At 41.0% G+C, this 27,965-nt stretch overlaps 1 protein-coding gene across 4 annotated transcripts in view; it reads left to right on the forward strand.

Moving 5' to 3' along the window:
- Window positions 1–27,965, forward strand: part of LOC126237047 (ATP-binding cassette sub-family A member 7-like) — a 607,922-nt gene that overhangs the window by 498,403 nt on the left and 81,554 nt on the right. For all 4 annotated transcript variants that reach the window (XR_007545025.1, XR_007545024.1, XR_007545023.1 and 1 more), the window contains exon 38: window positions 15,387–15,510. Coding sequence is in view for 1 of the 4 variants with exons in the window: in XM_049946811.1 (XP_049802768.1) it covers window positions 15,387–15,510 (124 nt within the window). In the remaining 3 variants the exon portion in view is untranslated. The remainder of the gene's footprint in view (window positions 1–15,386; window positions 15,511–27,965) is intronic.

Raw genomic sequence — 27,965 nt, forward strand, 5'->3', positions numbered from 1 at the left:
TTACAGTCTATCACACCATTGTTCATGCACCTCTTCCCATCCACCGCACCTACTGCGGATGTCTCGTAACATATGATAATGGATGTACATAATTCCGTCATCATGGTACAAATTTTCAGGTTGATGGAGAAAAGTAATTGTATGAATTTGAAGTGAGGGACCCTAGTCCAGAAACTATGGAACTGAAAGTTATAAGCAAAAACCATTCTGACACCTGTGACATGGCCCCCTCCTACTGCAATGGATAGTCTCGACAAATTCTACCACCATCTGCCCATTTTTGCCATCACATTACAACTTGGCAATTCTCTTACAGATGTTGTAGCCTAGACCCATCTTTAATATGAAAACATCAGGGGCTAAATTAATAAAATTTAATGCAGATACCGCACAGAATCTCAGCACCACACTCAATTTAGTGAACCAGTCATTATTTTGGGTGTGTTCAGTCTAAAGTGAACTGCCAATTGAAAAGTTTTTCACCGTAGGCACTTTTCACTTTTATTGACAACACGTCAGCAGCGGATATATGCTGGGGTGACAAAAGTCATGGAATAGCAATATGCACAGCTACAAATCGCACTAGTATCACGCACGCAAGGTGTAAAAGGGCATTGTGTTGGTGGAGCTATTATTTGGATCCATTCATGTTAAAAAATTTTATGATGTGATTACATCCGCATGATAGGAATTAACAGACTTCGAACATGAAATGGCAGTTGGAGCTAGAAGAACAGGACTTTCCACTTTGGAAATCATTACAGAATTCGGTATTCTGAGATCTGAAATGTGAAGAGCTCGCTGAGAATGTCAAATTTCAGGCATTGCCTGTCTCCTTGGACCATGCAGTGGCTGATGGCCTTCACTCAGTGACCTTACGCAGAATTGCGTAGAGTTATCAGTGCTAACAGACAAGCAGCATTGTGTGAAACAACCACAGAAACTAATGTGGGAGTGCAAAAAATGTGTCCATTAAGACAGTTCAGCAAAATTTGGCATTAATGGTTTATGACAGCAGATGACCAATGCGAATGCCTTTGCTAACAGCATGACATCGCCTGAAGTGCCTCTCGTGGCTTATCACCATATCAGTTGGACCCTAGATGACTGTTAAACCATGGCCTGATCAGGTGAGTAGCAATTGGTAAGAGCTGTTAGTAGGGTTCGAGTGTGGTGCAGGCCCCATGAAGTCGTGGACCCAGATTGTCACCAAAAAAAGCACTGTGTCCATAATGGTGTGGGCTGTGTTTGCGTGGAATGGACTGGGTCGTCTGGCCCAGCTGAACTGATCATTGACTGGAAATGGCAGTGTTCAGCTTCTTGGAGACCATTTGCAGCCATTCACGGACTTCACGTTTCCAAGTAACGATGGAATTTTTATGGATCACTAAGCACCATGTCAAAACGTTCTGGACAATTCGAGAGAATGACTTAGCCACCCAGATGGCCTGACATGAATCCTTTCAAACATTTATGGGACATAATCAAAAGATGTGATGCCTACTCATGATGTTTACAATATAACCTCTGGAGATGCTTCAAAAATTTAATCACGTCTGGTGAATGACCTATTTAGTTTTCAATAGGCTTAAGGCTGACAAACACAAATAATTGTGACATTTATTGATTTATTGTGTTTAATTTGCAGTCAGTGCATCTGAGTTATTAGTAACTACACTCTATTTGTTAAAACTAGTTAGCAAAATGTGAGCAAGACTCATTGACATATCTTTTGGGGATTGTGGCCCTCAGTACCTGTCTTCGAGACACCAGCTGTGGTCACTTCCCAAGCCATTCCAGGAACACATCAGCTGGTATTCTTTCTGCTAGTATTATAAGTGAATATTGTTAACAATGCAGGATGTGTTTGGCAACTCTGTGAGCAAAGAGTTACTTCCTGGATAAGCATAGAATTATCCTTCCAAATTCATTTGTATCATTTCCATTGAATAATCTGAGTGATATTCACATAAGGTGTTAAATAAGGTTATCAATTTATGGTTTTACATCCAGGAAAGTTATTGCATGTGAAAATTGCAACTATATCATCTTTTACATTGTGATTTATCCATCCTGTCCACCACTGGAGCACTAATGGAGAGGGAAATACCACAAGGCTGTGCTAGCTCTGAGATAACTTAAAATGAAGTCTGCTTTGGATTGTGGTTCCAGTTTTGCCAAAGGCCAGACTTTTAGCCATTTTGTGACAGACCTACAGGCAGTAAGACTGAAAATGCAACATTTTCATTCTAGTTGGGAGTGACCTAGGACAGCAAGCACACAGAGACCATTTCAAAGTCCACTAATTCATCCCAAGTTACAGATACCATATATTTTATTAAAATAGACTTTCATTGTAAGGTTATTGTGGTACGTTGTATTTCATTTGTATTAGTACAATGCACATTTTAATACTGTTTTACATTAGTTTGTTGAACACATCAGTAAACGTCAGAGAGAAATGAATCATCAACATTACATTCTCTCAAATTATCTAAAATAGTCTGACAGTGCTCAGATAGTTTACTAATTCCACACATATAAAAACTGACTGGTTCTGAGGTAAAGATGTCGCCAAACCAGGTTTGAAGTGCATTTTCATCTATTAACATATTTTCTTGGCAGTTGTTCAATAAGGAGAGGGAAAGGTAAACATTCAAGGGCATAAGATCAGAACTGTAAGTGCTTGAGGGATATCTTCCCAAACAACCCCCTGGATAGTTTTATTTTTGAAATCAACTGAGTGTGTTATTGTTTAGCAGCAACAAGTGATGCATATTTGTCAGTGGTGGCCTAAAAGCATCTCAGGTTGTTGGCAACAAATACCAGCTGCGATGGACACAATCCTGGGGAGTTCATAGTGCACAATACTCTTTTTGAGGCACCATAAGCAAAATATTATGCTCTCATTACCCTTTGCTTAAGTCCAGGGTGATTATAATTGAGTTAAACTTTCAAACCACTGTAGAAATAACACAAGTGGTCAGAATGACATCAAATTGCAATGGAGTATTATCAGAGAAGTAAGGAAACACATGGCAGAAGAAAAATAAATAGTTACAAAATGTAGTAATAGATGGCGCGCTGTAAGCATCGTAATTTAATAGTGGTCAACTACTAATGACAAATGAGTCATACAGTACCTAAGGTGTACATTTCACGTTAAAAAAACTGTACTACTTGGTGTGCATGGGTGTACAGGTGTTACCGTTAGTTATGTAAGCCCATCCACAATGGCCAGGTCATATCACATTGGATGGGAAAAATCAATTTTTAACTGTCCTGAGGCCAAAAGCCACATACAAAGCATTATTTCACATTGGTTTTACTTATCCTGAAGCCAAAAACTGCATAAATCACATTGGTTTTTAATTGTCCTGATGCCAAAAACCAGATAAAAAGCATCAATCACATTGGTTTTTAATTGTCCTAAGGCCAAAAACTGCATAAAAAGCATCAATCAAAATCAAATTGGCTTATTAATTTCCATGTGACTGGCGAAAAACATGTTCAGTATGCTGTCCACTGTTTTCTGCAACAAGTTGAAATCGAGAAATAGCATGTTCCACAACTGACCGAAGTGTTTCCAGGGTCACATTCAGAATGTGTTGCGCAAACCATGCCTTCAATGCAGCTAAGTTTGCAATTGGAATACTGAACACAACATCTTTCAGATAGCCCCACCACCATAAGTCACACAGATTAAGATCAGGTGATTGGGACGGCCAGGCTGTAGGGAAATGGCAGCTGAGAATTCCAGCAATACTGAAATGGCGCTTCAGGAGCTGCTTAACTGGATTTGCAATGTGCGGAGGTGTTCCATCTTGCATAAAAATTATCCCAGCCATACATCCATGCTATTGGAGAGCTGGAATAATGTGGTTGTGCAAAAGACACTCATAGTGCTTACCAGTGACGGTACAGGTAACAAGACCGAAGGACCAGTCTCTTCGAAAAAATATGGGTACCTATGATAAATGATGCCGTAAACCCACACCACACAGTGACATTTTCAGGATGAAGTGGTACTTGTTTATTTGTGTGTGGATTTTCTGTTGCCCATATTCAACAATTCTGTGTGTTGACATATCCTGTCAGATGGAAGTGGGGTTCATCTGTCTACAAAATCTTCCAGGGCCAATCATTGTCCATTTCCATACGAGCAAGAAATTCTAAAGCAAAGGTCTCTCTTGCTGGCAAGTCAACATGAAGCAACTTGTGCACATGAGTAATTTTGAATGGATGTTTTCTGTGATTTTACGCACTGTGCTCATGGGTACATCCAATGTTCAGGCAATTCTCCATGCACCTCGTGTTTGCACACCACCACTTGTCTCCTCCAGTATTGTTGTGGCCACTGCTTCCACTGACACTGAATCAATATGTTTCCTCCCTCTACCAGGTTGCACGCCAAATGAATTCATCTTTTCGAATTTCTGGATAATTTTCTCCAGATCCATGGCAGTCATCATACCAAAGCCTTTTTTTTCAAACCCTTAAGTGCCCGGAACTCCTGCAGAGTGAAGTGTGAACACTCATCATACTTGTAATGCAGCTTTACAAGCAGAGCGTGATCCTGCATTGAGACAATCATGGCAAATGCCATACATGTGAAAGGAGGAAAAGCCGTGTACCCGGCTTCAGTGGGTCATGCGCATGACAGGCATTTTCCTTTCCATATTCTGACACACACAGCACCACCTATTGATCAATTTTCACACTTTTTTTTTCTTCTGCCATATGTTTTCCCCCTTCTCTGATAATATTCGGTTGCAATTTGACATCATCCTGACCAGTGGCGTTATTTCTACAGTGTTTTAAAAGTTTCACTTGAATTATAATCACACTGTATATGCCTTTTGTTGAGGCTGATCCATTAATTTATTCCTCAAAAGTTAACATAAAGGCATCATAACTTGTCACCAGTAACAATAGTGCAGGGTAATGATCAATGAACAAACTGATGACATTCAAGCAAAACTGCAGTAACAGTCACCCCTTTGATTTCTGTTACTTTGAATTAGGGCATGCGGTATTCCTACTCTCACTTCTGAACCTTGCCCACTGAATGCAAATATGCATGACACTTGAATGATTGTAGTTCAGCACATATTTCTGCTATCAAGACTTCCTGAATGAATGTGGAGAATCATTCTTGCCAGAATGATCTTCCTTTAAACAATAAAATCCTTTTTTGACATACTTTTCCCAAAGGTTCTCACCCCACACACATTACAAAGGTTCCAAGTTGCTTCTGGTGCCTTCACTCCCTATTAAATGCAAAGCAAATAATATGTTACAAATGTTAGACATTTTTCCACATTCGAATCTATCTTACAACTCTTGAATAACATTCATAAATTTCAAGCAAGGAAAATCTAATATGTAACTGAATGATAAATACTAGAAATTCAAATAAGAAAATGACAGTTGATAAATACACTCATAGTCCCATACCACGTTCACTTGGCTGATGGCGCTTGACATTAGGCAGTAGGTAGTGTGCGGCCAATTGCTTGTGGATGGTGGCCACTGTAGAGTGAGAAGCATAAAATGTTAAGATCTTGAAACAGCCACAAGCTGTTTGGTGGAATAGTTTCTGGAAGTTTTCACTGTTACAGGCAGGTTAGAAGGTGAAGCAAATTATTTTTGAAGTTCCATCAGACCTATAACTTTAGTTGTCAACCAAAATGCAATTTAAAAACATAGGGAATAGGGTGGACTCAAACCTGAGACTTTATATCTACATTACGTGACTTACCATGAGACAATGAGCAGATGCAACTCTGTAACATCTCTTGAAGAGTCACAGCACTTCCTCCATACACTTCTGCATCCTACAGCATTGTTAGATTGTGCATATGTGGAGACTTAGGATTCTGAGGAGCGCCCGGTTATAATGGCCGCCATATATGGTTGGTTGGTTGTTTGGGGAAGAGACCAAACAGCTAGGTTATTGGTCTCATAGGATTAGGGAAGGATAGGGAAGGAAGTCGGCCGTGCCCTTTCAAAGGAACCATCCCGGCATTTGCCTGGAGTGATTTAGGGAAATCACGGAAAACCTAAATCAGGATGGGTAGACGTGGGATTGAACTGTCGTCCTTCCGAATGTGAGTCCAGTGTGCTAACCACTGCGCCACCTCGCTCGGTCACTGCCGTATATGAATGACTCTGACTTGGTCTCTGCTGCAGCTATCTCGCGGCCAGGTTTTATGTCTAAGACTATACATCCCATTCCCCCTATCAACAACAGACTGAAAAGTAGTGTAAAATGAATTAATCATATAGATTTTCGTAGTGCAAAATTCAGCAAGACCTGCTTACCTTCTTTGTTCACTAAAATGATACTGTATATCAGGTTTCTCGAAAATCCTAGAAATGCTTATGTATACCAGATTAGTTAATTAATGATATGAATATAATAGAGGGAAACATTCCACGCGGGAAAAATATATCTAAAAACAAAGATGATGTGACTTACCATACGAAAGCGCTGGCAGGTCGATAGATACACAAACAAACACATACATACACACAAAATTCAAGCTTTTGCAAACAATGGTTGCTTCGTCAGGAAAGAGGGAAGGAGAGGGAAAGATGAAAGGATGCGCGCACACACACACACACACACACACACACACACACACACACACACACACACACAAACACGTGTGTGTGTGTGTGTGTGTGTATGTGCGAGTTTATACCTGTCCTTTTTTCCCCCTAAGGTAAGTCTTTCCGCTCCCGGGATTGGAATGACTCCTTACCCTCTCCCTTAAAACCCGCATCCTTTCATCTTTCCCTCTCCTTCCCTCTTTCCTGACGAGGCAACCATTGTTTGCGAAAGCTTGAATTTTGTGTGTATGTATGTGTTTGTTTGTGTATCTATCGACCTGCCAGCGCTTTCGTATGGTAAGTCACATCATCTTTGTTTTTAGATAGATTAGTTAATTATTTGGACAAACATAACATTCTCTTACCCTCACAACATGGTTTCAGAAAGGGTAAATCTACAGAATCAGCAGTTGCCAGTCTAACAGAATAAATTTTACAGTCCTTAGATGAAAAAAGGTTCTCTCTGCAATGATTCTGGATCTTTCAAAAAGCATTTGACACCATTGACCAATACATGCTGATACAAAAATTAGGCAACTATGGCATTCGATGGCAACCAGATGAATGGATAAAATCATACTTGTGCAACTGCAAGCAGTATGTATCGTTAGGAATCTCATACCAATCAGAAACCAAACCCATCAAGTATGGAGTGCAGGTTACGGTAATGGGGCAATTGTTACTTAATGTATTTGTTAATGATATAGGTGTTGAGGAGGAAGAAAAGAAAATGTTGTATGCTGATGACATGACAATACTAAATAGTGACCAAAATATGGAACAGCTTGAGAGAAGAGCATACATATCTGCAAATGTCACAGCTCAATGGCTGTTGGAAAATGAACTAGTTATAAATCTAAAAAAGACTATGTATGCAGTGTTTAAACACAAGGAGAAGGCTGTAGACATGGATTTAGAGGTTGATGGAACAAAGCTGGAAGAAGTAGAATCTGCTAGATTCTTAGGTATTCTTGTGGATAATGAACTGAAATGGAAAAAACATATTAATAATGTCTGTAAGAAACTGAGCTCTGTCATATTCTTAATGTTGCAGCTATCACAGTATTCAGACAAGTACCTTCTGTGTACAGTGTATCATGGACGTTTCGAACCATACTTACAGTATGGAGTGACTGTGTGGGGAAACCCAAAAAAACAAGAGACAAAATGAGTGTTCACATTACAAAAAAAAAAGCAATTAGGACCATTTTAAGAAGAAAGACCCTGAAATGTGCAGAAACCGTTTCAAGAGTTAGGTATCAACTTTGTCATCATTGTATATATACAAAACAATAATGTAAATCACAAAAGGTAGTGAGGACTGGATTACAAATGCTCGTGTACACACCCACAATACAAGAATGAAGTATGGAGCATACCCCACCGACTGGCAGTGCTAGAGAAAGGACCCCAGTACTCTGGTATCAGACTACTAAGAAGTCTGCATAAAAACCTGCAAGATAGTGTACTTGACAATGACTTTCTAAAGAAACTTAAAGACTATCTCATTGAAAAAGAGTTTTACAGTGTTGCAGAATACTTACACCATTAAATTTGTATATATTGTTATTCATTACCAAGTATGTAAAAATGTAAGCTAAAGGGGTAGAAAAATAAGTGATAATGAATGTTACTACTTTGACATGTCCTATGTTACACGTACTTTTACTGTACACAATGTAATCTTACAGGACCAAATAAAATTCAATTCAAAAAGAATAAAGAGTGGATGTCATGCCTACTTTCACTCTCACCTTAAATCTTCGGTCATGTGGGAAAACTGTAACTCTGGTATTTGTCCTTTACTGTGTATCTGTCTGTTGTATACATGTAAGTTAAATAGTCCACTGTCATTGATAAACTGTTTTTGTAGACAACAGGACCAGTAAAAATCCAATAATACAATAAAATACAACAGAAAAGGGGAGCAGGACAGCAAGGGAACAGGATAGGGATGAAAGAAAGCTTACACAGATTAAATTGACTCATGTTAACAACAAGGATATGGACGGAGGGTTTGTGTGGGGAGTTGGAAGAGTGCAAGATGAAGGGATACCATTGAGGATAAAAGTTGACCAAAAGATATATTGAAGGGATAGTTCACACCTGCTCATTGTAGGGAAGATTGTTTAACACAATACAGAACAATTTCAGTGCAAAATAACAATAAATTGCCATGCCATTCCCTTTTTGCCCATAAAACAGTAAGAAGTGAAAAATTTTCTGTACTGAAATAGTTTATTATCAAAGAAAAGAGATTTTCTGCATGTCTTTTTCGCATCAAGTGCATTGCAACACTTTCATGATCATGTTGCATCTGCGTTTTCATCAACAGAGATCCATGTGCTTCCATGCTTGAGATAATCCTGAATGTTACAAATTACACCTTCAAGACTCTATTGCAGATAATTTTGTGAAATTCAGACTCTGCAGCAATTTCTTGAGTGTTTTTGTTCATAAAATTACTTAAAGCTGTGCAATATTAGGTTCCTTTATTGATTGATTGAATAAATGAGTTTCACAGGGAGACAAAACAATAGTGGTACTAGCCCACTATTACCTGCACCAAGACTGAGTTTATTGTGTAGTTTATTTCCCTGTAATTTTAGTAAAATGAGCCAGTACTGTTAAAGAATAGTAAGAGACCATTTACTAGTTCTTTATGATACACAATTTCTTAAGGGGTTAATTACCTAAATATTCTGTGTCTATGGACTTCCAGTGTGAACCATTAGAAGATGAATGTGGTGTTGCTTCATTCTTGATACCCATTGTGTGAAGGTCTTTCTTAAAATTCCTACAGCCAGACATCAGGCTTACCAGTCTCCTCTTAAAGCCTTGGATTACAGAACTTCTCCTGAAATATGGCTTTAGCTTTAAAACAGGATACAGGATGGATGGATGTAGGCAGTAATTCTCTGAGATCAACTGCCACTACCGTGGCTGCTGGATAAGGGGAAGGGTTTGCTTTTGCTGGCCCATGTTGCACTGACCAGGCATAGCTGCTCTGCACTGAAAATATTACGCAGTGCCACACCCACTGGTGTAGGACACGGAAGTTCCTCGTTGATACTTAGGTGGGCAGGGATGGCTGGACCCTCACTTCTTAGTCCTGAGAAGACAGTAGAGTGCCAGAGCACCTGTATACTCAGGCAATGGGCAGAAGATCAGAGCCTAGTGATGGTAGAGATCACAGTGACATTAATATCTGAACAACACTGGCTGCTTGTCACGTTGCTGCCCAGCTGTTGAACCATGTCGAGCTGGTTTGATCAGGTTTAAATACTTTTGCCGCTCCTTCTTGATTGCTGATTTTGGGGCAGTGGCTGGGCTTGTGTGTCACACTGAATGATCTGGAACAGAGGCAGTGACCGGTTGTTGCAACCAGCTGTGTGTTGGGCTGCAGTACTTTGTGGAGACTGGCTCAGGCATCAGCATGTAAGGTCTGAGAATACAGGTGTTTTGGGATTGCTGATCACGCAGTTCAGTCATCTACATTGGCTGATTGTGGCTGTGTCCTCATTACCACTCAGCACTCAATAGCTGGCTCTAAATACTGTGACAATTTATCTTGTTAGAATCATCCCCCCCCCCCATCCTAAAATCTGTCCTTGAATTTCTCTTGAAAATCTTGCTGTAAATGGGCACTAATTTGTTTACGAGTATTTACGAATTACATTTGTAACATCACTTAGTCCTTTTTCACTATCTACACTTCTTTTTGTGACCACACTAGCCTTGGCTTCAAAGATTATTTTTTTTTGGTTAATTCTGTCTTTGTCAGATTGTTTCTCATTGCTGAGTGGTTTTTTACTCCACTATGTGGGAAGGAGCAGGTTTTAGGATGGCTTCCTAACATTACAATCTGATTTGCTCATCTGTTCCTCCCTGTATTAACTTTTACAAGTTGATGCTAATAACTTACTACTTATCATTAATAACTATAAGGAGAATACATGTACTGTGACTGTGGGCTAAACTCTATGGGCAACAGAACTGACCTGTACATATAGAACGGTTCATACACTGCCCCACTGTTTAGCGATAGTGGTCTGCATGAACTGTGACCTGTCGTTTGTGTACCATCCTTTTTCTCTCCATTCTTATATTTTACCAATTCAGAAAAGTTTATTTATAACAGTAGGAGATCCATGGTAACCTTGCTTTGGTCATGGTCTCAAGACATCATGACTGGGGAATCTATCAAAATTCCTGTAACCTATTGCTCTTTTCACTCTTTATTAATTCTCTGTTAATTCCTCTCAAGCTGAGAGATTTATCCAACAATAACACTGATCTAGCTACAGACACTATACCAGCCCCACCCATGCTGTGCAGTAACACTGTAATTTTCCAAGCTACAGGTGCTATACGAGCGCCACCTGTGCTGTCCTTAATTCTTCCCCGACTACAGACCCTAGATCAGCCCCACCTGTGTCATATATAACAAAAGAATCACTTTAATTCCTCTGTTTTCACATACCTTGCAACATGTAATAGTGTTTCCCACTATGTAGCTTCTTTTGCTTGGTTGGCTATTGTTGGTGGGTGTACTGCTATCATGGACATTGCTTCTTGAGGGATCTGGAACAGTTTAATTGATGGCATCACTTCTGATAACCATCTTGCATCCTTGTGGTATTTCAGTACTTTTTCTGCTTTGATTATATGCTGTGTGATGTCAAGACAGTGAAACCTAACCAAGCAATAACAATATCACTGTTTATTCATGTTCTAATTTATCAGCACTGTACTATAGCTTAAACCAGCCTTAATGGGTAAACCTTAACTTCTTTCTGTAGGGTCACATTTTCCAGTTTACCTCTCCAAAAAATTTTGTATTAGCTGTAAACTTAAAATCCTACATGATATCTATCATTAATTATTAATGTTCATGTTACTGTATTGTCCTTGCTCATCCTAAAGCATTTCATCTAGGCAATTCATATGTACAATGAAAACCTTATGCATATTCCAGCATATCCTTAAGAAATTACTGAAGGTTTCCCATGCCTGAGCCAGGCATGCTCTCTGTACTGGCTGGTGTAATGCTCTTTCCATCAACATACCCAACAAACTATGAGATATGACCCAGTGCACGGAAACATTCAACCTTGAAGCTGATCAAAATAAATATGTCGTTCAGCATCACCCGGTGTGCCAACCTCCGACAAGGTATGCAGGTATTAGCTCTGATCGGGCACCACTGCCACAGATGTGTAATGAAACTGTTTCATGTTTCCCGGTCCATGTAGTGCCAACCAGGCGCAGCTGCTGTGCATTGAACATGTGATGCTCCACCATATCCAGTGGTGTAGGGTCTAAAAATTCTTCATTGATACCTTGGCAGGGGTGGGAATGTATTGACTCCCATACCATAGTTCCAAGAAGACAATAGAGTATCCCAGTGCTTGGATGCTCAGGCAGCAGACCAAGGTTCAGAGCCTGTTGATGGTAGAGATGGCCATGATATTGACCTGATACTGAACAACAGAGGCTGCATGTCACTTGCTATCCAACTGTTTTAACACAATGGGCTGGTTTGATGTGGTTTAAATGCTGCTGCTGCTGCTTGCTGACTTTGTAGTAGTGGTTGGGTTTCTAATCATGCCAATTAATTTGGAACAAAGGAAAGATGAGCTGTTGCAAGGCCTGGGTGCTGGTACATGAGGCCTATGATCATACAGTTCAGTGACCAGCACTGGCTGGTTGTGACTGTGGCTCTGGCCTGATTATCGCTGTGGGCTCCATCCTCAGTTATCCCATTCCAGCCTCATTAGTTTGTCATATTTTTGTTTTCAATCTTAGTCCAGTATTCTGTGTGCTGCCTTCTAATTCAGCCACATAGTTTTGCTTTTAACACCACCTTGGTGACCATTATGACATGTTTCAGCCCAACAATTGAAGTCATTGCACCTGTCCTGATCAGCCTATCAGCTTATTCCTTGTCAGGGACCAACAGGAGTTTTACCCTGTTGGTTTGCTCTAGCCTCACAAGGGCATCATGGCATTCTGCATTGATCTTTGATCTAGTTGTAGGGGCTGATAGAGATTTCAGAGCTTCCTGGCTGTCTGAATGAAAGTAGATGCCATTATCCTTGTATCACCTATGGAGTTTCTCCTCTGTGCACAATCCTGTCAGTAAACCAGACTATGTTTCCTGAATGGTATTGTGATTTGTTCTTGCACTGCTTCCCTACCATTTCTATGTTTACCACTATCACTGTATTACTGTTGTATTCTGGATATCACTTCTAGTTTTTAACCTGTATTCCTCTGCTGCGATCTACATTGTAGTCCAAAGGTATAATGGTGTCACATCCAGTGTAGTCTTCAGCCTAACAGTGGGTGTGCCACTTTCTGTTCTATCATTCCAACCATATTGTAACCCCATAAATTATCATAGGTCTGATTACAGTGGTACACTGAGGTGACAAAAGTAATGAGATAGTGATATGCATCTATACAGATGGCAGTACTATCATGTATGCAAGGTATAAAAGGGCAGTGTATTGGCAAAGCACTCATTTGTATTCAGGTGATTCATTTGGAAAGGTTTCTAACTGGGTTATGGCCACACAGCAGGAATTAACAGACTTTGAATGCAGAACGACAGTTGGGGCCATAAGTATGGGGCATTCCATTTCAGAAATCATTAAGGAATTCAGTATTCTGAGATCCACAGTGTCAAGAGTGTGCTGAGAATACCAAATTTCAGGACTTACCTCTCACCACGGACAACACAGTGACTGACTGTCATCACTTAGTAACTGAGAGAAGAGTTGCATAGAGTTTTCAGTGGTAACAGACAAGCAACACTGCACTGAATAGCCATAGCAATCAATGTGGGATGTACGACAAATGTATCTGTTAGGACAATTTGGAAAAATTTGGCATGAATGGGTTATGGCAGCAGATGACCAATGCGGGTGCCTTTGCTAACAGCGTGACGTCACCTGAAGTGCCTCTCGTGACTAATGACCATATCAGGTGGACCCTAGATGACTGGAAAACCATGGCTTGATATGATGAGTTCCAGCATCACTCGGTAAGAACTGATGGTACAGTTCAAGTGTGGTGCAGTCCCCTCAAAGCCTTGGACCCAAGTTGTCAACAAGGCACCAAGCTGGCTGGTGGTGGCTCCATGATGGTGTGGCATGGAGTGGGTCCTCTAATCCAATTGACTGCAAATTGTTGTGTTCAGCTACTTGGAGACTTTTTTCAGCCATTCATGGCTCATGTTCCTAATCAGTGGTGGTATTTGTTCAGATGGCAATGTGCCTTTTCACCAAGGCACAATTGTTTGCAATTGATTTGAAGAACATTCAGGACAATTTGAGGGAATGATTTGGCTACCCAGATTGCCTGACATGTGTCCCATCAAATATTTATTGGACATAATTGAGAGGTCACTTCATGTACAAACACCTGAACAGGCAGTACTTTTGCAATTATGGACAGCTCGAGACAGTATTGCTCATTATTTCTGCAGGGGACTTCCCAGCGACTTGTTGAGTCCATGCCCCATCAAGTTGCTGCAATACACCAGGCAAAACGTCTGACATGATATTAGGGGTTATAACATGACTTTTGTTTCCTCACTGTATACGTCCAATACATACTCCTGGGGATTAGACCCCAGTTATTGCCACAGTCCCTTCTAGTGCACATCAAAACACCTTTCACCTTGGGACATATATTCTATACGAGGGGTCAACAATAGTTTATATCTAGGTTTATGCCTTACGCCACAATACGGCCTGTATCCCCGCATGAGACCTCTCTTCTGGTCAAGACTGGAGCCAGTGTCTTGTATCAGTAACCTCCCCATCATCCACGTACTGCTTCCTGTAGTATGCATCCTTCATTAGGCCACACAGATGGAAGTCAGAAGGTCCAAGATCCACACTGTAAGCTGGCTGAAGAAGGAGAGTCCAATGAAATTTTGTGAACTCCTCCTGGGTGCAGACTTGTGTGAAGCCTTATACTGTCATGGAAAAGCAGAAGTTCATTTGCATTTTTGTAGTGAAGAATAACCCGTTCAGCATTCCAGAAGACTGTCACCCTGGCTTTACCATCTGAGGTTGAGTCTTTGGACTTTTTCTGTGGAGGAGAGGTGGTGTGACACCACTCCAAGGATTGATGTTTTGTTTCTGGTTTGAAGTGATAAACCCATGTTTCATTGCCTGCTACAATGTTCAACAAAAAATTATTACATTCAGCCTTTTAACATGCAAGCAATTGCCCACAGATAGTCCTTCATTGTTCTTGATGGTCTTCTATTAGGCAGTGAGGAACTCAGGAGGCACACACCTCTGAGTATCCCAACTGATGGATGAATGTGTCAGCAATGCCTCCAGAGACATCAAGTTATGCAGTGAGGTGTTTGATTGTTGGAGGAGACACAGCTGTGTGCGGCTAACCAGCGTGTAAGAGATCAGACAGGTTTGTGCAACCTTGTTGCGATTCTGCTCGGAACGCACCTCCATTACAGATGCAATTTTGAAGGCCACATGAAGTTCTGCCGCCTATCAGAACTGAATGAAACAGTATGTGCTGAACCAGGCCTAGTCCACAATATCCCACCATAAAATACACATTTTTTCAACAGAAATTGTCTGGGAGAGAAGAATGTGTTACACTACTTATTGAAAATATATATTGCTACATTTAAGAAATAGATTGATGGATGATGTCTGGCAAACTCTCTTACTTAAAATACCTATTCTATTTTAGGCACATTCATGACATGTGGTTTGTTTTACTTTCAGGAACTGCAATATATTGGATCCATAACAGGAAAAGTATTTTTAATATTCCCTCAATTTTGCTTGGGCCAAGGCCTTATGAACATGGCAACACAGCATTTCAGTAGGAAAATACTATCTGCATATGGTATGTATTCTAAAGTAGGCATGTCTTTATTTTTGTTGATATGAGGTAAATCAGTGAATTTATGTCATTTATGAATATTGTACACAGGAAGATATTAAGTCTGCTAAAAATCTAGATTATTACCTGCACCCCAAAAAATCACAATATGATCCTGTTGACCAAGATCTTTTTGTAATGACCTTAAATCATTTTAAAGCCTGCACTTGATTTAAGAAATACTATAATCTTATTAAAATTACTTGTCATTTGACACTTCATGCCTTGGACCTTAGTTCTTCAATCATAGCTTGCAATGTCACAAGTGAACTGTCTGCCATTGTCAGTGTGCTGCAAAAAGCATCATTTTCCCATGTTTGACCATCTGTCAGCAAATTTCTCTTCTTATTCTTACACACTGCTCTTTTAGGTCTGTGTTCAACAGTTTTTATAACTTTTTCAAAATTTTCTACTTTCTTATTCATATTCTTCATCCATGTCCTTTATCTTTCTCCTTATATCTTTCCTTTTTTTCCTCCTGAACATGCTTCCTAGCTCTATCCTTCTTTCATTGTACAATGTCCAGTTGGCGCATGCATTCCGTTGTAAACACCCTGGTTTAGATTACTTTGTATGTTCCAGTCTTAAGTTCCATTTATTATTGTTTCCCTAGTATTTCATGTGCTGTTGTCAGAACAGCATTTTAATTGAGTTCTGTACTATATCTTTATGTGTACTGTCCTCTGTTTGTAACTTCTGTTTCAGCTTGTTCTGATACTTTTTAAATGTGGATCCAACATTTTGTTTTTCTTTGTTCCATTTCCTTACTTTAACAATGTTTTCTTTAACAGAATGAAAAATAGCTCATCTGAAATAGCACAAACAATGTTTTCTTTAACAGAATGAAAAATAGCTCATCTGAAATAGCTCAAATTTTTCATATCATATGCACATGTTTTTGATACCAATATATGTTCTGGTTAGTTTACTTCCTTTTTTCTGGCATTTTCCATCCCCTTTACTTTTTTTCCTTACTGGGAAGATTTGTAAATGCTGCTTTCTTGTCCAGATTGACAGTATAGTCAGTATTATTTTGCCGTAATATCTAGGTATTTAATTAAAAGCATCCTATAAGTGATAACAAAAACAGTCTAAATTATCATCATCTGGTTCTTCTCTTGGGGTATAAACGTTCACAAGATCACATTATGAATTTTCCCTTTCACACAGAGTACAAATTCTAGAAGTGTCAAGTAATCAACAGACACACAAAAAGAAAGAAAAACTATATTAGCTTTTGGACAAATCCTTTAATGTGTTGGAGTACATATACATGCAAACACACATACTCCACTCTCTCTCTCTCTCTCTCTCTCTCACTCACACACACACACACACACACACACACACACACACAAGGATACACACATGCACAAATTTGTACAGTTACGTTGTGTTGGCTGAACATGTACTGTGGCCACTTGTGGATGGTGTATCTCCAGTGATGAAAATTCCCTTGCCGAGTATGCTGAAGGTAAAATGAAGGCCTTCACAGATAGACATCACCCCCAAATATTGTCCCCAAACAAATTTTCCATACCATATCCTCACACACCCCTAATCCTCCCACCACCCCCAAATAACAGCTGCAAAGAAGCACACCCTCATTGTCCAATATCGGCACAGACTGTGTGGAAGACCACAGTGCAAGGCCTACCTAAATCATCTACTCGACAGCTCCTACTCTAGTTCTGTCACAGGCTTATCCTGTCACATTAGAGGCTGGGCCAACTGTGAAAGTAGTCATGTTGTATACCAGTTATGCTGCAATTTCTGCACAGCATTTTGTATGGGCATGACTACCAGGCAGCTGTCTACCAGAATGAATGTACACCAAACTGAGAACAAGATCAGTGTAAATTTGGAAATTTGTGGTAAGTTCCTATGGGACCAAACTGCTGTGGTCATCGGTCCCTAGGCTTACAAACTAGTTAATCTAATTTAAATCAACTTATGCCAAGGACAACACAAACACCCATGCCCCAAGAGCAGTGTAGATGACTCACCGCCAGAATATGCTGCTTAACACAACATGCTTGAGTTCAATGGCTGCTTCACTTCTCCTGCCATCAGAATCCTTTTACCCCAGCACCAGCTTTTCTGAACTGTGCAGGTGCAAGTTATCTTTGCAACTTCTGTAATTCTCCTGGGCTCAATCTCTACTAACCTATTGTAGCCACACTCTCTACCCCACAGTCTCACCATCCTCTGTCCTGTCACCACCTTCCAATCCATGCCTCTCGAACATCTGAACTGTGCACCACACAAACCCACCAGTTCCAGTACCCATGTGTTGTTTCTTTCCTGTCCTGTACACCTGCTTTCCCTACCTACCCAAATTCCTGTCCCACACACCTGCTGCCTCTCCCTCCTGAATTCTTGTCCTGTACACTGGCTACCTGCCTCCGAGCCGCCAGCTATACTCCTCAACTCCTCCTCCCACTTTCCACATCTTTATCCCTCTATCCTCCCCACCTGACACAACCCCTTACCCCAGTGTACCGGTCGAACTGCAGTCACAGCACTGTATGTTCAGCTGGCACGCTGTACCTGCCCAAGTGCTCCACAGGGGTGTGTTTCTAAGATTCTACAGGTTTTTATCCCTGGAGTGAGTGTGGAGCAAAATGCTTTTCAGCACAAAACCAGCTAGAGCTTATTAACTTTCCACTGCTATTGAATAACTCTGGATAAAATGCATGGCAGAGAGCTAGGCTACTTATTTGTATTGTCTTCCAGTGTCCTTTGTGCAAAAGTGATTGTATCTGGGTTCATAGCGCCTCCCAGTTACCACTTCATGTTGTTCCACTGGTGTACCTGTGACAAGGACCACCTCTGTTATTGGTAATAAATATCACTGAAGGAAGAAAACACACATGCAGGGTTGGATATTTTTGAGTAACTCTTTTTGGATGTACAGTATGACTTCTGTCAGCAGCGCGTTGCGTTCCATAACTCTTTTAATAAGTTTTGCTATGTTGGAATCTCATGAGTGATCATCTTTAGATTCTGAACAAGTCAAAAAAGACCCTTTTAAACAAAATTATATATTTTTTAAAAGTATGATTTGTTAATCTCCTAACATACTTGCACACAATCTAAGTAATTTGATTCAATTACAGCAAGTGTGGCAAAACTGTAGTAATATTTCACCATAAACATGGAACAACTGAAGTTAATAAGAGTGTCCTAACAATAATACAATTCTGCTATACACACACATAAAGTAAAAAATCTTATACTAAGTTGTCTCTTACTCAAATTATCATTTCATCCTGCATGAACTGCTCTACTAAATACATTATCTGCAGTAGCCTTATTTTTAGGGTCTCTGGTTACATATTATATATGCTTTTGCCCTTTAATTTATTATACAGGTTGTTTCAAAAATTCTTTTACAAACTCTGAGGACAGGTTCATATAAACATTTGTCCAAAGAACCTTCATTTTTGAGTTATTACTGAAAGTTTACAGTTTACATGATGGGAGCTCGTCACCACATAAACTCATAATAAATGCTCTAAATATCCTCCTTGTGATTCTAAACACATAGGCACTCATCAAATGATGGACTGTCGCACCCTTTCAGATACTCTCTGATGATTTCAAATGATTTCACAAACTGACATACATGTCAATGGGGGGTTTCTTCATCTGGGTGATGTGCTGCATAAACCTTTTGTTGGAGGTGTCTCTCCAAAGATAATACTACAAAGGAGAGAGGTCGACAGAATGTGCAGCCCATGAAACTGGTCCTCCTCTACCTGTACATCTGCCACAGTAGATACCGGACAGTGAATCTTAACCAGTGAGACTGAAATTTGCTGGAGATCCATCATGTTTTTCTTATGTGCTGGATCACGTATTTGATTAGGTCTTGGGGGCGTTCTTAGCATGTAGACTGTGATGGGCCCAAATGTGTTGGTTATGGATATTGGTTATTCCATCTTTTCAAAACATTGCCTTGTCTGTAAACCAAAAAAACAATGGATTGTCAGTTTGTGCGAAACACCGTCAGGAAAAGTTGTCTTCTGGTGGGTGATCAGCAGGTGTAAGACACTGCAGATGTTGATATGGGCACATGAGTTTCTCGTGAAATATTCTCCATACTGGACCTGGAGATGCACCACGTCAGGGGCACTGATCTAGTGCTGATACTTGGTTCTTCTTCAACAGGTCTTCCTGGTCAGGCATACAAGCAACACATGATCTTCCTCAACAAAAGTCTGTGGCACTTCGGATCCTGTATCAACAACATAACAATACATTATTATTGTTATTTATTGAGCATCCATTTTATCATATACACTCCTGGAAATGGAAAAAAAGAACACATTGACACCGGTGTGTCAGACCCACCATACTTGCTCCGGACATTGCGAGAGGGCTGTACAAGCAATGATCACACGCACGGCACAGCGGACACACCAGGAACCGCGGTGTTGGCCGTCGAATGGCGCTAGCTGCGCAGCATTTGTGCACCGCCGCCGTCAGTGTCAGCCAGTTTGCCGTGGCATACGGAGCTCCATCGCAGTCTTTAACACTGGTAGCATGCCGCGACAGCGTGGACGTGAACCGTATGTGCAGTTGACAGACTTTGAGCGAGGGCGTATAGTGGGCATGCGGGAGGCCGGGTGGACGTACCGCCGAATTGCTCAACACGTGGGGCGTGAGGTCTCCACAGTACATTGATGTTGTCGCCAGTGGTCGGCGGAAGGTGCACGTGCCCGTCGACCTGGGACCGGACTGCAGCGACGCACGGATGCACGCCAAGACCGTAGAATCCTATGCAGTGCCGTAGGGGACCGCACCGCCACTTCCCAGCAAATTAGGGACACTGTTGCTCCTGGGGTATCGGCGAGGACCATTCGCAACCGTCTCCATGAAGCTGGGCTACGGTCCCGCACACCGTTAGGCCGTCTTCCGCTCACGCCCCAACATCGTGCAGCCCACCTCCAGTGGTGTCGCGACAGGCGTGAATGGAGGGACGAATGGAGACGTGTCGTCTTCAGCGATGAGAGTCGCTTCTGCCTTGGTGCCAATGATGGTCGTATGCGTGTTTGGCGCCGTGCAGGTGAGCGCCACAATCAGGACTGCATACGACCGAGGCACACAGGGCCAACACCCGGCATCATGGTGTGGGGAGCGATCTCCTACACTGGCCGTACACCACTGGTGATCATCGAGGGGACACTGAATAGTGCATGGTACATCCAAACCATCATCGAACCCATCGTTCTACCATTCCTAGACCGGCAAGGGAACTTGCTGTTCCAACAGGACAATGCACGTCCGCATGTATCCCGTGCCACCCAACGTGCTCTAGAAGGTGTAAGTCAACTACCCTGGCCAGCAAGATCTCCGGATCTGTCCCCCATTGAGCATGTTTGGGACTGGATGAAGCGTCGTCTCACGCGGTCTGCACGTCCAGCACGAACGCTGGTCCAACTGAGGCGCCAGGTGGAAATGGCATGGCAAGCCATTCCACAGGACTACATCCAGCATCTCTACGATCGTCTCCATGGGAGAATAGCAGCCTGCATTGCTGCGAAAGGTGGATATACACTGTACTAGTGCCGACATTGTGCATGCTCTGTTGCCTGTGTCTATGTGCCTGTGGTTCTGTCAGTGTGATCATGTGATGTATCTGACCCCAGGAATGTGTCAGTAAAGTTTCCCCTTCCTGGGACAATGAATTCACGGTGTTCTTATTTCAATTTCCAGGAGTGTACAATGATATAGGAGTTGTCATGTTACATTATATGAGTTTGTAATTATACAGTAAATTAATAACATAGGCCTACAGTGGTAAAACATATATAAGTATATATCTCGTGCAGTGTATAGTAGAGAATAACAAAACAAACAATAATTAATTATTTATAGTGTATACTATTTTCATACATTTGTTTTTCAGATATGACTTATCATTGCCATTGACCCCTATAGTAGAGAATAACAGAACAAACAATAATTAATTAATTGTAGTGGGTACAGGCAGACTATTTTCATACATTTGTTCAAATATGAATTATCATTATCATTGACCACTATGTTCTGAAAATCCATGTACTCTGTAACACTGTAAAAACGTTCCCTTAATAACATTTTTATCAGCTCATTTTTAAAAATGTAAAACTTTTCTATCTTTTTGATGCTTAAGGGAAGAGCACTAAAAAGGTTGGACGACTCAGCTGTCTTTGGTTTGGAAATGCATCTGATATAATGGTGCAGCCTGGTGTCCACTACCATGCGCATAGCCACACATTAAAATTATGTCTGTCTACTCCGGAAATGAATAATGTTGCATGTTTGAATGGAGCACTTTCAGTTAGCTCACTACCTGTAGTACATGTGCACAACTGATATATTGCAAAGAGACAAATGATGAATGTAAAGTCCCCCTGCCAACACATTACCATCTAGGATACAATGAGGCAAAATTGCTGCTTAGATAAATGAAATTGATGGGTAGTTTCTGGAAAGTTGTTGAACGTCAAATTTCATTAATAGCACAAAAATGGAGGATTTTTGGATATATGTTTATCTAAACTACTCTCCTCCTCCTTTTGTGTGTGTGTGTGTGTGTAAGGAACCGTTTCCCAAGGTTTGAAGAAATAAGATGCATAATAAAGGAAAACAAAAACTGAAGAAAAAAAGAACTTCCAGGAAAATAATGAACAAACTTAAAAACAACAGGACTCTGAGCATGAGATCAGACAAGGGTAACACCATGCTAGTAATAAAACAGAAGAAATACAAAAACAAAACTTTAAACAACAACATAAAAAAGCTAACCAGTGTCCCCACACAAAGATATCAGAAAAATACTCAAACACAAAACCGGAAGTTGAATGGCTAAAACAAAAGAACCCCAAGCCACCTAGACTGAACAGCCTGCTAAAGCTCAACATGGAGGACACTCTGATATGTCTGGTGTAAATTTCATAAGTGCACCCACATATCACCTAGCCAGAGAAATACACAGATCCTTATGGAAACTTTATATGTATACACAATTGACAGAAGCATACGCAACACTGAAGAGCTGATACAAAAAATGAAAGACATCAACATACCCACAAGAGCCGCCCTCACATCATTTGACATCACGTCCATCTACATGACTATCCCTACTGCTGGAACCACCAACATCATCAAACAGCAATTAGAACTACTGAATGTCATTCCTAAACTCCACATAATAGAAATATCTAACATTCTAAAACTGATCACAGAGAAAAAGTATTTCTCATTTGACAACAAATTCTGAAACTTCCTGGCAGATTAAAACTGTGTGCCGGACCGAGACTCGAACTTGGGACCAGAAAATTTCATATCAGTGCACACTCCACTGCAGAGTGAAAATCTCATTCTGGAAACATCCCCCAGGCTGTGGCTAAACCATGTCTTTGCAATATCCTTTCTTCCAGGAGTGCTAGTTCTGCAAGTTTCGCAGGAGAACTTCTGTGAAGTTTGAAAGGTAGGAGATGAGGTACTGGCAGAATTAAAGCTGTGAGAACAGGTTGTGTGTCATGCTTGGGTAGCTCAGATGGTAAAGCACTTGCCCGCGAAAGGCAAAGGTCCCGAGTTCGAGACTTGGTCTGGCACACAGTTTTAATCTGCCAGGAAGTTTCATATCAGCACACACTCTGCTGCAGTGAAAATCTCATTCTGACAACCAATTCTACTCACAACAGGATGGACATCCCATGGAGTCACCAGTCAGTGGACTCCTAGCCAACATCTCCCTCAGTCAGTTTGCAAACAAAATGTTTGAAACAATAGTAAGGTCCTAACCGTATACTGGTATCGCTATGTAGATGACATCATATGTCTTCTAGATGAAACACCCAGTTGGATCCAACAACTCCTCAATGATATATACACAGTTTGCCCGAAAATAAAATTCACTATAGAAACAGAAAATGAAAAAAATGTTAAATTTCCTCGACCTCACAATACACAGAAACAACAACCATCAACTATTCTCCATATTTAGGAAAGTCACTGCCACCAGCACAGCCATACACAAATACTTTAATCATCCGATTGTGCACCAACTAGCCAATTTCCAATATATAATGCGCAAACTGAACAAAACTCCTCTCAGTGAAGAAAACTACAAAAGTGAAATACAGACAATCAACTGCTGTACACACATACTGAAGACCGCAATCTATTGGAGACAGAGGAGAAGAGGATGTTACTACGACAGCAACTGTGTGCCACCACATGAGACATCCTTCCAGGTTCTCTGGCGACGATGGCCAGGATCCAAACAAGTGGCTGGAGGTATATGAGCATATAGCCAAATTTAACAAATGGGATGACACTGTGTGTTTGGCTAATGTATTTTTCTACATGGAGGGCACTACCAAGCAATGTTATGAAAACAAGGAGAAGTTCACAAGCTGGGAAATATTCCAGGTGGAACTGCGCAAGTATTTCGGTTACACACAATGACAGAAGTGCAAGGCTGAAGATAAATTAAAGTGCAGGGCACAGTGTCCAGGAGAAAAGACAGCATTCAAGACATCTTGGAGCTGTGTAAAATAGTGGATCCTAGAATGAAAGAGGAAGATAAGGTTGCACATCCCAGGAAGGGTGTTGCTAAGGACATGTGTCAAGCCCTACTCCTGAAGGAGGTTTCGACAGCAGACGACTTCATAAAATGGTGCCAGTATATTGAGACAATGCATCAAAAAAGAATTACACGCAAGAAGTTTGAATGGCTTTCAAACGTCATATCTATGTCTGTGATGGAGGAATAAACTGATTTCACGAGTGTTCTTAGTCAGATAGTGCGAGAGGAAGTTCAGAAGGCACTTGGATTGCACGGCGAGCAAAAAAACCAAGACGCTTCAAGAGGTCATAAGGGAGAAAGTGTAACAGACATTGAACCCACTCTCTCATCCTTCATTTCCCTTTAAAACAGCGAAAAAGTCGAGACCCTGGCAAAGTTATGTTCCTACAATGTTGCATGAGGAGCCTGTTTGGGCACCAAGGAAGACTGACGTCTGGAGGACCCAGGATAACCAACCAGTATGTTTCCACTGCTTGACGACCGGGATATGTGGTGTGCTATTGTTGAGAAAGGTGGCGGATATATCATTCGTGTGGGTATAAGTGGCCATACACAGCCCTTAGAATTCATAATCTTGCAAGAGTGTAGTCACGACATCATTTTCAGATTTGGTGAATTGTGGATAGTTAACTGTCGTAGAGGACCGCAGATCCTTCCAAGATGCATGTGCATCTCACTAAGGAACAACAGAAGGAGCTACTTGCCATTCTTCAAGAGTTCTCTGAATGCTTCAATCCTCAGGTGAAGAGCAAAATAGACAAATCGACGGTGAAGCACCGTATTACCACTGGAGACCATCAACCAATAAGCCAGAGAGCATACCGTGTGTCAGCAACGGAACTTTGAATAATTCGCAACAAGGTAGAGAAAATTATCAAGAATGACATCATTCAGCCTTCACAGAGCCCATGGTTGTCACCAGTGGTCCTCGTCAGAAAGAAGGATGACAGTTGGCGCCTTTGTGTGGATTACAGGAAGCTTAATAACATAACTAAAAAGTATGTTCACCCTCTTCCACAAATTGACGATACACTGGATTGTCTGATGGGGGCTAAGTTTTTCTCAACCATGGACATGTACTTGGGATACTGGCAAATCGAAGTAGATAAGGCTGATCGTGAGAGAACTGCATTCATCACCCCTGAGGGCCTGTATGATTTTAAGCCAATTCTGTTCATTTTGTGTAATGCACACCAACGTTTGACCAGATGATGGATAATCTTTTAAGTCACCTGAAGTGGATGATGTGTCTTTTTTATTTAGATGACATTATAGTGTTCTCAGAGAAATTTGACGAACACATAAAAAGACTGAGGGCTGTTCTTAAGTGTCTCCAACAAGGCGGGCTGAAACTTAATACAAGAAAGATTATGTTTTTACCGTTGTTTTATCAAAGACTTATTGTATCAAAGCCAGTCCACTCCAAGATTTGTTAAAAGCCGATGCTAAATTTATCTTGGGTGATGCTCAACAAGATTCTTTCAATGTGCTGCATAAAGCTCTGATGACTGACGCTGTACTTGATCTGTACGATGAGAGAGCACCTACAGAACTACACACAGATGCCAGCGGGTATGGGATCGGTGCTGTTCTGATGCAAATTTCAGATGGAAAAGAGAAGGTTATTCGCCTATGCTTCTAGGACACTTACAAAAGCTGAGAGAAACTACTCAACTACAGAAAGAGAATGTCTTGCTGGGCCACGTGCAAATTTCAACAGTATCTCTATGGAAGGCCATTCACAGTTGTTACAGACCATCATTCACTTTGTTGGTTGACAAGTCTTAAGGATCCAACAGGATGACTCGCCAGGTGGGCACTACGTCTTCAAGAGTATGACATTACCATAGAGTACAAAAGTGGAAGAAAACTCCAAGAAACTGACTGTCTCTCAAGAAACCCTGTGCAAGACCATCTAGACTTTGATGAAGATAGTGACTGTCTCGCTGCACTCCAGGATCTCTCTGCTGAGCAGGAGGAGGATGCCAAGATATCTCAAATTATGCATGCCTTAAATCTGTCGGAGGACGTGAAAGGACAATTTAAGGTAGTTAATGGATTACTTTGCAAGAAAAACTCTGATCCGTTTGGAAAGAGGTGGCTACCAGTGATTCCTAAACACATGCACTTAGATGTTCTACAGAAATTCCATGACATACCTGAGACCCGACATTTAGGATTTATTAAGACATATGATAGGATCCCAAAGAGATTTTTCTAGGCATGTTTATTTAGTAGGGTCCGTCACAATGTGTCACACTGTCGAGAGTGCCAGAGGAGAAAGGCAGTTCCTCAGAAACAACCTGGCCAACTCATACCAATTCCACCAGCCGAAACGCCTTGGTGGGATTGACGTCCTCGGACGATTTCCAACGTCTGCTAGTGGCAATAGATGGATCATTGTTTGCACTGATTATCTGACATGCTATGCGATTACAAAAGCTGTGAAAACAGCTGAAGCTTTGGAGGTAGCCAAATTCCTCGTAGAAGACGTTGTATTAAAACACGATGCCAGGGAAAGTTTTTCAATCGAATCTTGTGACAGAGATAAACTGTCGGTGCAACATTACTCATCACTTGACAACTGCCTACCATCCACAAACTAACGGGCCTGCTGAATGGCTTAATGAGACCTTGGCCGACATGCTATCAATGTTCGTCAGTGTTGAGCAGAGCAACTAGGACGAGGTGCTACCTTTCATGACGTTTGCCTACAACACCGCCAAACAAGACACCACAGCATTTATGCCATTTTTCCTGGTGCATGGGCGTGAGGTGATGATGGACACTGTGTTTCCTTTACATCCTGATGGCGTGAACGACGACTATATGGGCCAGGTGTTAACCAGAACTGAGGAAGCCCGACAGTTAGAATAATGTCACGTAGAAGAAGGTGTAAGTAGATGAAAGACGAACAACTGAATCACAACATTAAAGCAAAAATAAAGGGGATACTCAGCACACAAAAACAATCAACCAGTCACCAATTTAGAAACATAGACACACAGAATGTAAATAGAAACGCAAGAACACACAAACAAGAAACAACCATGACAACAAGCAAATGGTACACTCCCACTTACAACGACAAACCAGTCCATATATACAGGACAGGCAACTCAATACAGGGAAAACTAAGGGCAACCAACACAAGCACAGGCAAATGCAACACATGTGGTACATACCAACTAACAAGCCAAGACTGCAAATCAATCTATATAGGGCAGACAAGCGGAAACTTTAATACCAAATATACAAAACACAGAAGAGTATTAAAGACGAACAGCTGTCATTCTACATTTGCTGAACACCTTATGGACACAAAACACAGCTCAACAAGCATCAACACTGACCTGAAAATTCTCAAATGCAGCATTAGCACCCCCCCCCCTCCCTCTCTCTCTCTCACACACACACACACACACACACACACACACACACACACAGATACAGTTGTTGTTTGTAAATAACTGCTCTACATTAAGTTTTATATGGCTGCAGATGAGAAACTATAAAACAAAACAACTACATTGAATTACATGAAATCCAGAAAATCTACAGCATGTGGTAACAAGGTATATAAATAAAATTTTATCCATTTCCTTTAAATATGTAAATATGTATGTGTAAACTCAAATTTTCTGTGTGTACTAGTAGTAAAAAGCATTTTTATGTTTTGTAGAAGGTAACATAATACCCACTGATGATGCTGTAACTTCAGCGAAACATGTCTGTGGAATAAAAGAAAAAATAAGAAATTGTGTGAAATTGCGTGGCAGATTAAAACTGTGTGCTGGACCGAGATTCAAGCTCAGGATCTTTGCCTTTCGCGAGC

The sequence above is a fragment of the Schistocerca nitens genome, chromosome 2 (assembly GCF_023898315.1).
Source record: "Schistocerca nitens isolate TAMUIC-IGC-003100 chromosome 2, iqSchNite1.1, whole genome shotgun sequence".
Lineage (NCBI taxonomy): Eukaryota > Metazoa > Arthropoda > Insecta > Orthoptera > Acrididae > Schistocerca > Schistocerca nitens.